Source organism: Phycodurus eques, chromosome 12 (assembly GCF_024500275.1).
Source record: "Phycodurus eques isolate BA_2022a chromosome 12, UOR_Pequ_1.1, whole genome shotgun sequence".
NCBI classification, from domain to species: Eukaryota; Metazoa; Chordata; class Actinopteri; order Syngnathiformes; family Syngnathidae; genus Phycodurus; species Phycodurus eques.
Genome location: NC_084536.1, coordinates 19,426,272 through 19,439,982, shown reverse-complemented (window position 1 = coordinate 19,439,982; position 13,711 = coordinate 19,426,272). Strand labels below are relative to the sequence as shown.

The 13,711-nt window shown below is 39.1% G+C and overlaps 2 protein-coding genes across 4 annotated transcripts in view; one reads left to right on the top strand and one right to left on the bottom strand.

Moving 5' to 3' along the window:
- LOC133410687 (general transcription factor IIF subunit 2-like) overlaps window positions 1-13,711 on the top strand; it is a 29,227-nt gene that overhangs the window by 3,888 nt on the left and 11,628 nt on the right. The gene's annotated exons all lie outside the window — the stretch shown is intronic.
- kctd4 (potassium channel tetramerization domain containing 4) lies at window positions 10,278-12,067 on the bottom strand. The gene has a single exon (XM_061692134.1). The coding sequence runs from the start codon at window positions 11,848-11,850 to the stop codon at window positions 11,074-11,076; it is 777 nt and encodes a 258-aa protein (XP_061548118.1). The 5' UTR covers window positions 11,851-12,067; the 3' UTR covers window positions 10,278-11,073.

Here is a 13,711-nt window from a genome sequence, read left to right as displayed (position 1 = left end):
TTCAGTGGACACGCCAACACAGTCCTGGCACTCGATGTCGAGCCTTATTTTTCATGATTTCAGAGCCTTGTTTTACATGCATCGGGATTTTTTTTTAATTCATTCAAATTTTACAGGCTTTTTAAAAACATTCTTCTCTGTGGTGTGTCAAATTTACAAGACAGTTGAGGTGACACCTAATGTAAATTTCTGCATGTGATTGCCTTAATTCCTTTTCAATCATATCTCTGCCCTGCTCGCTAAACATTACCTCTAAACTGCTGAACCTTTAAATAAAGCCTTCATTAGGATGCACCCCTGCACCGAAAGATTTATGCTTTCACCGCTCTCAAGCACTTTAACTGCGCCCACTCTTGCATTGTACATTTATACCACCTGCATGTGATAATGGATCTGTTCCTCGTTTGCCATTTTTTTCAGCACTTACTAATTTGATGTAGATTGAGTTGATGAATACATGGAAAAACATTCCATTCCATAAAAATACAGTCCAACACGGTACTTATGCAGATCATTTACTTGATATGGGATTGTGGTTCTGAATGTGTAAAAAGTGTCCACGTGACTGTGAAAACACAGTGGAAACAAAAATTTTGATAATTTCCTCAGAGATTTAATGGTGTGGCTAGCCACTGCTTAGCTACAACCCTACTCGTGACGGTGGATGCTGTTCCTGGTATCTGCTGGAGCCATTCACCCAGCTTGGGGGTTACTGCCCCAGTGCCCTGATCACTACAGGCAGCACTATTACCTCCACCATCCACATTTTCTCTAGTTCTGCCTCCAGTCCTTAGTATTTCTCCAGGTTTTTGTGATATTTTTTTCTGGATGCTGCGATCACTCGGGATTGCTACATCACGACCACTTCGCAACCGTCTTCTGATGTTTACCTGCCATGATTTGTGCCTCTGTGATGTCTTTGAATCCAGCCTTTTCCAGCCAGTGGCATGTTTTCTTGATGTCTTGATAAATAATTTTAGCAAATGGCTGCAATATAATAAAAGAGTGAAAAATTTAAGGGGGTCTGAATACTTTCCGTACCCACTCTATGTGAAATACTGGCATTTAGTTAGCAGATTCAGTCAACCTCATGTCTGTCCACAATAAGCCCCACATTTCACACTGCACTCCACCGCCCATGTAATGCAAGTGTTCAGTTAGTCGACAATGGTGAGAGGTTGCTAATGGCAACAATCAGTGACTGCTAAATACTTGAATGGTGTCTGAACTGGCTTTTGTACTTTAGCGATGCCAGCTAAATTGAACTTCTCTGTTTCCCTCTCTTTGTTTTGTTTTGTTCTGGCAAGGAGCAGGTATTGATCAAGAAGTTGCTAAGCAACAGGCTTGGGTGCCACAGGAGTGTACAGTGAACAGAAAGCCAGATGTAATGCCTGGGCTGAGACAAGGTGGAAGGAATAATGAACATGAACATTCCAAACAACAGCCATTATTTGCACAAAAGCTTCGCACTTTTGGTGGGGGAGACAGGAAAAGCCTACCAGCAACAGTGACTGGATACCAAGCTATATACTGTATATATGCTTCACTGATGATTAGTATAGTTCTTTGACACTTTGATGTTTTAGAGTTAGTGTCAAATACACTACAACTCTCCTTACAAATCCTTTTTTTAAATTATTATTATTTATTTGTATTTACCACCATGCAGTCAGCATCATAAGGGGGGTACACTCGCATTACACCTCCAACTACTGGGATGGAATCTTTCCTATTATCTGTTACTTTTGCAAGACATATCATGTGAAAGTTGTTCTATCTATCATGTCATATATTCTTTCGGTTCCGGCAGCAATGACTGAAGCAGTCTTTTAAAGCTTATAAATCTCCCTTTGCCAGACATACTATGGACTACAACAAGCCCAAAACATTGAAGAAACACAATCCTAAAAGATAATCTTAGCTTTAGAATTATTATACAAATGATTTCTTTCAAGTCAGTAAAATCTTAATCATAAATATTTTTAGTTTGTTTCCTTTGAAATATTGCCATCTTTTCCTTCCCTGCTAAGTGCAGCTAATAAATTACTGTGCAGATGATGTCACACAGAAGTATTTTCACTTGATAAGGCAGCACCTGAATAGCATGAGTTACAGTCAAATGGCACCCTAAATCCACACCTAGATTAAATCACTTGTATTCAGTAGACTTTGACTATAAAGTGTTGCCTTTCATTGCTATTGTACATGAGTTAGTAATTACGTCTTGTTTCAAAAATAGTGATTGTAGTTTTTGAAGTTGTGGTGTTACTGGGCTCTTTCCATCGCTGGCATAAAGGAGTACTGTACAGTTGCACCTCAGTTTTCGTATGCCCTCGTTTTCGTTCGAATATGTTTTCAACAAATTTTTTTCTTTGAAATGTCATCCCAGTTTTGTATACACGCTTGGTTTTGTACCAAAACCGTGTGACTCGGGCACTCATTTCCTGGAAGCGAGCCCCACATAAAGTATCCGATGCACATGCGCAACTTTATTCAGTGTTGTCTTGTTGAGTGAGGATCAGCGCAGAGCAGGAGTGCATTCTTCTGAAGCATTTTTAAAGATTTTTGTGCTTATTTATTGAGTGCAACTGTTCAATAAGCCACCACAGGCCCACAGAAAGATCCAAGTTTGATAGAGAAGCCGAGAAACACTATATATCGGGAGGAAAATCTTAGATCTTCATTTAAACAAACACAGTCTACTTAAACTAATACCAAATACATAATTAATAATTATAATAATTTTCATATTTCTATAGAGCATAACCGGTAAACGTTCACAAGGAAATTTTGGGATTTTATCACTGGTTGACCCTCCTTTAGCAGCAATAACCTCAACCAAACGTAGTAGCAGAAGAGACGTGCACAAAGATCAGGATGAATTTTGGACCATTATGTTGCTGTTCAGCAAGATGCATGTGATATCACCAATTATTTTAGTGAATTTGCCTGAAAAAGTTATGCAAATGGCTTAGTTTTTAGTATATTTCATGAATTCCCCTGCATTGACACAGGAAGCTGCTTAGTGTGATTAGTAAGGTCTCCTCCTTTCCCAGATGATGTGGTCTTCTGCACACTATTTTCCATATTTAATTGATCTTAATCCACTGGGGAGATTCATTGGATTCATGTTCATCCATTTCAGAACACAGATCGCAATTTCATTACAATGTTCAAACTCATCCCAAAGCTCTCACTACGGGCCCAAAATTGTCTGTCTTCAATTTTGATAGTTATGATTTATGACTGGGTGGAACAGTGGGCGACTGGTTAACACATCTGCCTCACAGTTCGGAGGACCCGGGTTCAAATCAGGCCTCACCTGTTTGAATTTGCATGTTCTCCCCGTGTCTGCGTGGGTTTTATCCCGGTTCCCCCCCACATCCCAAAAACATGCGTGGTAGGATAATTACTAAATTCCCCGTAGGTGTGAATGTGAGTGAGAATGGTTGTTTTATATGTGCCCTGCGATTGGTTGGCGACCAGTTCAGGGTGTACTGAAAGCTGGGATGGCTCCAGCATGCTCGTGGCCCTAGTGAGGAGAATAAGTGGTACGGAAAATGGATGGATGGATGGATGATTTATGACGTATGTAATTGATTAAAATGTGAAGTTTCACAATTAATACCTGTAATCAAAAAAATGTCAAATGAATACCTCTCTGACATATTAATCAACATTGAGCATTATTATGTTGTAACTTTAGGATTCTATTAGTAGTAATGACATCTAACGTGTGTCAACAGTGGCTGCATGGTTTTTCCACTATAATTTAAAAAGGCCAGCGAATTGTCAAACATTTAGTCAGCAGTTGTGTTTTATTGAAACCAAATATTACAGACAATTCCAATTGGTATCTGAATGCAGATCTCACTTTTTTTGTTTTTGTTATTTTGCTGTATTGTCTCATAGGCGTGTGAATGAGGGGGCGAAGCTTACCGAGAATGAGCTCCTTCTATTCTTTTCCATGGTTGTCCTGTCCTGTGACATGAAAATAACAAAAAAAGTTATCATGTATGTCACACAGTTCCAAGTAGATCTAATAGTAATATGCAGTAGCAATCGCAAGTAATATGCTCTGACCTCTTTGTTCTGGTCAGAACCCGAACTGCAGCTGCAGCTGTTTAATGCTCTTTTGGGGAGTTCAGTCAGAAGACCATTACAATAGTCAAGTCTACTTGAGATAAAAGCATGGATGCGCTTCTCTTGGTCTGATGTAGTGATTTTTATTTATTTATTTTTGTGTGTGTGTCACATAATTTGAGTAGCTTTTTCAAAGTGTTGTGAATGAATTGTATCAGCTTCACATCCCAATTGCAGCCCAAGGTGAAATGCTGAGGCAAGAGTTTGTTTTATAACGGTTTCTGTTTCAGTGATTTCCTGATGGAACAGGTCTGGAGGTAATCAGGCTTGGGTGTGATCAGTGAAAATTTACCAAAAATTTTGATTAGCCACAATGAATTCATGGTTTAACAAGGGGGATAATTGCTTTTTCACACAGGGCCAGGTAACTTCGAATATATATTTATTTTTTTTCTTAATAAATGGAATCCCCATTTAACAACAGCATTTTCAGTTCACTTGGGTTATATTTGTCTGATATTTACATTTGTTTGATGATCTTAAACAATAAAGTGCGGAAACTATGCAAAAATAAGAATTTGAGAAGGTGGCCAATACTATTGTATACTATTGTACAATACATTGTGTTGTATAGGAGGATTTTACTTTAAAACCTGCTTCCCCACCATTAGTCTAGTCGTTAGTTAGGTTTTAAGTGGAGAATTGCTGTCTTCCATTTGTCCTTGATAGTCTGAACCAGGCTTGAGCTGGATTGACAAATCAACAAGCTGTGATGCTCAAACCTCCTCAATGGAGCTATTGAAACTGCAACAGGCTGTATGAATCATTCTTCATACTGTGCTTTGTTCATAGAGTTAGTGTAAGACAGAAGCTTCCAGTTAGTTATTGTTCAGGCAAAAAGCTGAGAGACTTTTATTTGTCCATGACAAAGAAAACAATGGATGATTACAAAAGTGAAATGAGTGAAATAATAATCTGTCAGTATAGTATAGTGTTGTTGATTTATGCCTTTTCTACATGGTACAATTTTTGCAGTTCAAGATGAATCCAAACCAAACTGCATTCTGTGTGGAGATCATTTACTAATTAACTGTGCAATGGAACATATATTGAGTCGTGGTTACAATGACAGTAATTCAATTGCATAATTATCGTGTCCACTTCGAGTTGTTGTCGTGGCAACAGTGAACTGAAAGGTCCCATTTGCCATAGTGGGGTTTATGTACGTTGAAAAGAAATTAAAGATTAAAATACAATAGCGAGTGGGGAAAAACAGTCTCTAGCTTCCCAACAATTCGATTCAAGTCAATTATGATTCAACAGGTTAGGAGTTTATTAGATAACCGATGTAGTCATGCATATTTATTTTCCTTTTTTTTTTTTTCGACTTGAACACAAGTATAATGTAGTACATCTGCAACTGTGAAATGTGTAGAAGCCTCCTGATGATTTAATTTGATTACCAATGAATAGTTGCATTTTAAAAAATGTTTTCCTTATTTTTTTTAAAATCCTTTCACAACCATCCTCCCTTATGCTTTTGATCTGAATGTGGAATGTCCTTGGTCTACTAAATTCTTCCTCTTCATTATCCTGTCCCTGCTCCCCCTTTGGCATGGCTTCTGTTTCTGGAGCTGTTGGATAAGAATCTGAGGTATGTTAGTCATTTTCATGCTGAGAGTCGGTACATGACTGAGTTCTGACGACAAGGACGGGGGGTGTATTTGAGAGCGTGATGATGGAGATGAAGGAATTGAGTTTGCCCAACAACAGGTGAAAAGCCTGAGTTTATTTACTTGACTTGATCATTTATCTCATATCTTTTCACTCACTTCATCCAAAGCTGCCTTTTGATGATGTATGACTCATGTGACCTTGCAATTAGTAAGTATAGCAATAACCGTGATTAAAAATGCATGAAGCTTAACTGCAATAATAATGGCTTGCTGCTGAAATCAGAACAGACCAGATTGACAACTATTTTACAAAATATGTCCATGTTCAATTGACCGCCAATATTTTTTGCTGTTTGAAGTCTGTGGATGGTCTTCATTTGGACTGACAATGAGTTGTACTGGATGTTAGAGGCAAGGAAGGCGGGTGGGGATTATCACAGTAGGATGGGCAGGTGGAGAAGCTGTTAAGTGTTTATTTACATCATACAATTTTAATCATATTAGTATTATGGATTTTGCAGAGTAACTGTTGATCCGATACTGTATCAGTATTTCGCAATGACAGACATAAGGTGACAATCTATCTATTAGGTTCGAAAATGGGCTGAAGAAAGGGGGGGGGGGGAAATTTATACCAACATGCAAATATTGTATTAATTTATCAATGTATATCAACGGCTAAAGCAAAATGCTTTGATCTGTAAAAACTTTTTCTCTTTAAAAAAAAAATATTTTAATAAAGGAATCATAATGTTATTTATCGGTAACAAAACAAAAACATTGTGCTCAACATTTTCTGGGTGCTAGCTGAAAAATGGAGAAGACCTCGCTCTACAATTCTTACATTTTGGACCACATACCATTTATATATTTTTTTAAAAACTCAACTGGATGATACAATTTAAAGCTTTTTTGAAACTTATTTTGTTTCTTAATATATTTGAGTCCTGGAGGCAACCATATGTCTTTTCCAACTTGTAATGATGTTGGATGACATTTTCAACCACTGTTATTACCATTTCAGGCAGCTTGAAGGCTGCTATAGTGTGAACTAATTTACTGACAGATAGCCACAAGCCAGTGGTAATGTGACCATGGTCTTGAGACATATCAATAACAAATTATCTGTGTAATATGTGTTTCAGCAGCCCATCTTATACAACCCCAATTCCAATGAAGTTGGAACGTTGTATTAAACATAAATAAAAAAAGAATACAATAATTTGCAAATCATGTTCGACCTATATTTAATTGGATATATATACTACAAATATTTAATGTTCAAAATGATACACTTTATTGTTTTTAGCAAATAATCATTAACTTAGAATTTTATGGCTGCAACACGTTCCAAAAAAGCTGGGACAGGTGGCAAAAAAGACTGAGAAAGTTGAGGAATGCTCACCAAACACCTGTTTGGAACATCCCACAGGTGAACTGGCTAATTGGGAACAGGTGGGTGCCATGATTGGGTATAAGGAACTTCCCTGAATTGCTCAGTCATTCACAAGCAAAGATGATGCTAGGATCACCTCTTTGTGAACGAGTGCGTGAGAAAATAGTCGAATAGTTTAAGGACAATGTTCCTCAACGTACAATTGCAAGGAATTTAGGGATTTCATCATCTACGGTCCATAATATCATCAAAAGGTTCAGAGAATCTGGAGAAATCACTGCATGTAAGCGGCAAGGCCGAAAACCAACGTTGAGTGGCCATGACCTTCGATCCCTCGGGCGGCACTGCATCAAAAACCAACATCAATGTGTAAAGGATATCACCACATGGGCTCAGGAGCACTTCAGAAAACCAATGTCAGTAAATACAGTTCGGCGCTACATCCGTATGTGCAACTTGAAACTCTACTATGCAAGGCAAAAGCCATTTATCAATAACACCCAGAAACGCCGCCGGATTCTCTGGCCCCGAGCTCATCTAAGATGGACTGATGCAAAGTGGAAAAGTGTTCTGTGGTCCTCTGAGTCCACATTTCAAATTGTTTTTGGAAATTGTGGACATCGTGTCCTCTGGGCCAAAGGGGAAAAGAACCATCCGGACTGTTATGGACGCAAAGTTCAAAAGCCAGCATCTGTGATTGTATGGGGCTGTGTTAGTGCCAATGGCATGGGTAACTTACACATCTGTGAAGGCACCATTAATGCTGAAAGGTCCATACAGGTTTTGGAGAAACATATGCTGCCATCCAAGCAACGTCTTTTTCATGGACGCCCCTGCTTATTTCAGCAAGACAATGCCAAACCACATTCTCCATGTGTTACAATAGCATGGCTTCGTAGTAAAAGAGGGCGGGTACTAGACTGGCCTGCCTGCAGTCCAGACCTGTCTCCCATTGAAAATGTGTGGCACATTATGAAGCATAAAATACGACAACGGAGACACCGGACTGATGAACACCTGAAGCTGTACATCAAGCAAGAATGGGAAATAATTCCACCTACAAAGCTTCAACAATTAGTGTCCTCAGTTCCCAAATGTTTATTGAATGTTGTTAAAAGGTGATGTAACACAGTGGTAAACATGACCCTGTCCCAGGTTTTTTGGAACGTGTTGCAGCCATAAAATTCTAAGTTAATGATTATTTGCTAAAAACAATAAAGTTTATCAATTTGAACTTTAAATATCTTTGTAGTGTATTCAATTAAATATAGGTTGAACATGATTTGCAAATCATTGTATTCTGCTTTTATTTATGTTTAACACAACGTCCCAACTTCATTGGAATTGGGGTTGTAATATGATGAGGACCTACTCAAATTATGTGTAATAGGGTAATTTGGCAGGTATATTTTTTAATTACATTGCACTACCATAGCACATGGGGTAATTGTGACATTTTCATTTTAATAGTACACTATAGTGAAATGCAGTCAGATAAAAAGTGCTTCTCTTTGAGGGAAGAGGATGATTGGCCTATTTTCTGGATATCAGATCTTCTCCCCCTAAGGACTGCCACAGTTTGATTTGCACTATTATGGAAGCAAACCAGTGTGACTTTACTGTGTCTTTTTAAGAGCAGGTAATGTGTTTCTTCACTTCATAATAGTCTATCTTAATTGAAAACATGATTGCTAATTTAATTAATAATAAGCTTTGTAACCAAGGTCTTTCGACACACTTCAGTCTGTTCTGTCATTTTTGAGAAGCTGGAGCATATAAATAAAAGTGCTATGTAAGACAATAGAACTAATTGAATGGGTTTTGCAAGCAAGCCTCAAAGAAGTAAGTCTTTAGTCATTTCGGAGACCATCTTAAGAACCTTTATAGCATGTGGTCATTTTTAAAGGTGTAATGTACTGTGATATATATATATATATATATATATATATATATATATATATATATATATATATATATATATATATATATATATATATATATATTTTTTTTTTTTTTGTTTAAACAACTTGAAAATCATGTTGATGCTACGCTCAAAGGGTTCCTTGTCTTCACCTTGACAACCATGAATTCCTGCTTGTGCAGTTTATATGGCCCAGCCCAGACCTCATACAGTACGTTGTTTGTGCCACTATGTTTTTGAATTGGGTGGAGTAGTGCTTATACAAATTGACACTTTTTAAAACAAATTGGGGGCTCACTCATCACTTCACGATTAGATTCAACTACCATTCAGAGGGCTACGATTTTATTCAATTAGTGATTATCAAATGATTGCACATTGATGCAACAACGCTAATTGAGTTGGTGGTTTCTTTTGTCTCTGACCAGACTGACCAGTATTGCTTTAAAAATGCACTAAATGTTTTTTCACCACACTCTTACAAGATAGCTTAAACATACAAATACATCCATCCATTTTCTGAGTCGCTTCTCACTAGGGTCCCGGGCGTGCTGGAGCCTATTCCAGCTAACATCGGGCATGAGGCAGGGTACACCCTGAACTGGTTGCCAGTTAATCGCAGGGCACATACAAACAAACAACCATTCACACTCGCATTCACACCTACGGGCAATTTAGTGCCCGGAGAAAACCCACGCAGGCACGGGGAGAACATGCAAACTCCACACAGGCGGGGCCGGGGATTGAACGCCGCTCCTCAGAACTGTGAGGCTGACGCTCTAACCAGTCGTCCACCGTGCCGCCATACAAATACAGTATAGTATTTTTACAAATATCAGTAAGATTAGAGAAAATAAATTTTGAGATGAATAGGAGGGAAGTCATTGAAAATTACTGAAGCTCTGTGTGTATTGTTTTAGCGTAATGCACCGTCAAGTTACATTTTCAACTTAAAAAGTGATCTTTTAATCTTTGTGAAGCTATACTTAATTCTTATAGTAGAAATTTTTTTTAACATGCAAATTAATCTGGATATTCATTTAAAAAGGAAAATGAACTGGCTGCTTTGGTTTTGGTAAAATTAACTATGATATGTTGTATCATAGTATGATTTCATTCGTGAAAAATACAGCAATATTACAGATCACCATGGACAAGGATGCAAAGACCTCCATTTGTCACTGAGGGTTTCAGTGTAATTTTATTCATAAAATATTCACATAGTCATGATTGATGCACTGACTACACAGAGGCTCACAGCACCAACACAAAATTTATTAAGTGCACATAAGAATCATGCACAATTCAAAGCCCTTACAACAGTCACAGTTGTTTTGCACTAAATGCTTAATGCAATGAAAAGAGAAACTGAGAGATGCTGGTTCTGATTTGGATGCCAACCTATTTGTGCATAATGAGCTATTAAACCAAGTACACACATTGTATTGAAACACACACTAGTAAAAGCTGAGTGGCAGAATGGTGCACATCACGGTTAGTTTTAAGGGCTGCAGCTATTGGAAAAGCAGCAGAAGTAGTAAATGTGATGAGAAACCACGTGAAGTTGTCAGTTGTTGAGAATCTCACTTTTTCACTTGTCTTTTATGTTGAAGGGGTCACTGTGCCATCTGCATTGCCCTGATGAGGAGTAATCTAATCCTCTTTAAGTAGTGAATTGGCCTAGATCAATTATATGCAATAGTTGATACCAAAATAGCATTCCTGCAGATAATGGCATTAAAAGTATTCCAGACGGATTAAATGCTTTGATTTTGAGCCAAAATTGCGCAATGAAATTTCAATATACGAACAACACGTGAAAGCACACTCTGCTTTTTCATTTATTTTTCCACCAAGGACAAATCACAGCTCAATACATATTACAAGACCTTCAAGACAAAACCAAATGTTAGCAGAGCGGATATGGAATCAGGCACTGCTGCTTTGTTTTACGCTCAGCCTCAGACCTCTGTTCTTTCCTCTTGCTCCCCTTCAGCCTATTTGACAAAATGCAGAGCTTCAGCTGCCACAATGGAGCCTTTGCTGCTGTCGAGGCTGGTGACCAGCCTGAAGCCGGACCTCAAGGCTAGCATCACTGTCTCTAGTTTCAGGCAGTCAAGCGTGCACAAGAATGTGCTGTCCTCCTTCAGCACGAGTCGCGAGCCAGGCTCCGACTTGATGAAATGTCTGAACTGGATCACATTGGATGACACTTCAAATTCTTCTGGAAAGCCATCCAGACGACTCTTGGAGATCTGCACCAGGCGGCTTTTGACTTTATCGATGAAGGTGGCATCACTGCAATACACCTTGAGACCTTGTGACCTCTCATGGCTATCTGTCATCTCCAAAAATGCAGGCTCCCGCTGGGCAGCCCTATGACTTTCCCACTCAGCCACCGCTTCTACAAGTTCAACCAGACGGTAAAAATCGGCCTCTTTTCGGAGGAGCCCCGCCTCCCGGAAGTCATCAGGTAGCTGGAGCTCTCCAGTTCGAAGGTAGTTGAGCACATGTCGGAAAACTGGACCATCTCTGTCGATGAATGGGTTTCCCATTGAATCCATGTGCTGGACGGGTTTCTTACCATTGGCTAGCTCTTCCAGAAAGGTACCCTGGTGCTTAGCAAGGGTGGTCCGGTGAGCAGTGTACAGGAAGCCCCCAACGTTGATTGTGATAGTGCCTGACGTGGGCTTCTTGAAGCTCTTGCTGGGCTGCAGCAGGTCTGGGTTGATGTGTCTCAGTTCACTTTCCATTCTTCCGAGATTCCATTCCATTCTCAGGTACCCTCTCAAGCTTCGACCCAGCCTCCTCAGAGCTGGCGTGTAAGCATGTGCGCGAGCAGCGCTAATCAAATGTTTTCTTCGTTTTCTTTTTAGATGAGAGAGGATGAGTCTCTGATACTGTGATGTGTCGGCTCCTTGAGTAGTGATAACGAGTATGTTTTAAGTGTTTAATAGTGGATGGCTGAGTGCTGTCTGGCAGAGGCGCTCCAGTGGGCTGACTGAGAAAGGCTCTCTATATTGGTGTCCTCTCCCTCTCTCTCTCGCTCTCTCGCTCTTTCTCTCTATACTGGTGGCCCCTCCCTCACACTTTCTTTCTCTCTCTCTCTCACTCTCTAGTGGGTGGACAGACACCATCATATTCGGTGGGGAGAGAGGGGGTGGGGGGGTGATATGAGAGTAAATGGCAGAGGGGTATGAACTTCAGTCTGTTTTTTTTTTTTTTTTTTCCACTCCCAAGAGGTACAGAGTGAAGCTCTAGCAATTAACGTGCACACGTACAAACGCGCACAGATACACATTCACACACTTTCACCAAATGAAACTGGGAGTCTGTATATAAAAGGGCTTACAGACTTGTTTTTTCTGCTTGTGTTATGCCAGTTTATTCACTACTAATTGCTAAGCAACAAAGTGTTTTTATGTTAATGCATTTTTTTTTCTCTTGCACCCTAACACACGGATTCTTTTCTTTGGCAACATTGTTTGTGCTTCGTGGGTGTGTGCGCGTACGTGCTTGTTTGTGTTTGTTTGGCTTGACAGTGGCCGTCTATGAAGGAACATAATTGTGAATTGAGGTCTAGTTACAAAGAGCTTCTTTTGAATATATTAATGGTACTCAAAGGGGGGGGTGTCCACTGTCCACACTCTTGGGACCTCCACAATGTACAATACCAAGTGGTATTACAGTAATATATATTGTTACTATTGAATGGATCTCATGTGCTCTCCTAAATGCCTATTCACTTGTGAGAGATAAGCCCAAAAGGGACATAATAATAAGAATCTCTTATTCAAAACAGATTTTCATAGAAGGGGATGTTTTCTGTGTCCACCACACACAAGGAAATATGGATTTTGTCATATCGCCCTCTGTCAGCACATTGATCTCAACGAAGGCAAAACACTAAATGGCTGCTAAGCAAAAATCTTTGCTTTTGTAAATACGGATAGTCATGGGTGTCTTATTCACGACTATGTACTGATGATATAGTGTTAAACATTTAAATATAATAGATATAATTAATGTGAAGCAATGCTGCATGTCTGCGCATCTATGCATGTGTGAGTACCTTTCTCTGTGGTGGTTTTCTAATCATAAGCAATTAGTGGAGTCATTATCAACCACACTCAATCAGAATTACAAACAAGCCAAATGCAGCAGAGTGGATTGTGGTGAGGTAGACTTGCTTTCTGCCTCCTTTTCATTAAAGATTGCTTGTCGAGAGTGCTCGTTATTTGCAAAAAAAATGTCAGGCTGTGTTTTGCATAGCTGTTGGAGCTGAAAAATTACATTTCCAAAAATACTGCAAAAAAGGATGCTCCTTCCCTCTTAAAGGTGGTGAATAATTTATTAAGGAGCTGTAAGAGCTTGTGGTGAAACATGGAGTCACTGACTGCTATGAAGCTGGCATGGCAACCACTTAAAAATAGGGTCTTCTATGAGCGTAGAGCTATCAGTCTTATCTTTATTCATTGCCGAAGCCTTTCTTTTACAGTCTACATGTGGAGACTTGCCTTGTGTCAGGGAGGTAAATTTAAATAAAAACAAAAAAACTCATCAAAAAGATCATTACTTTAAGTAATATACTAATATGTAATTTAACAGTGATTAACTTCCCTGCTTGTTGTCTGC

Coding starts and splice junctions, on each gene's coding strand:
- kctd4 (XM_061692134.1), bottom strand. CDS start 11,850: ATGGAATGGAATCTCGGAAGAATGGAAAGTGAACTGAGACACATCAAC.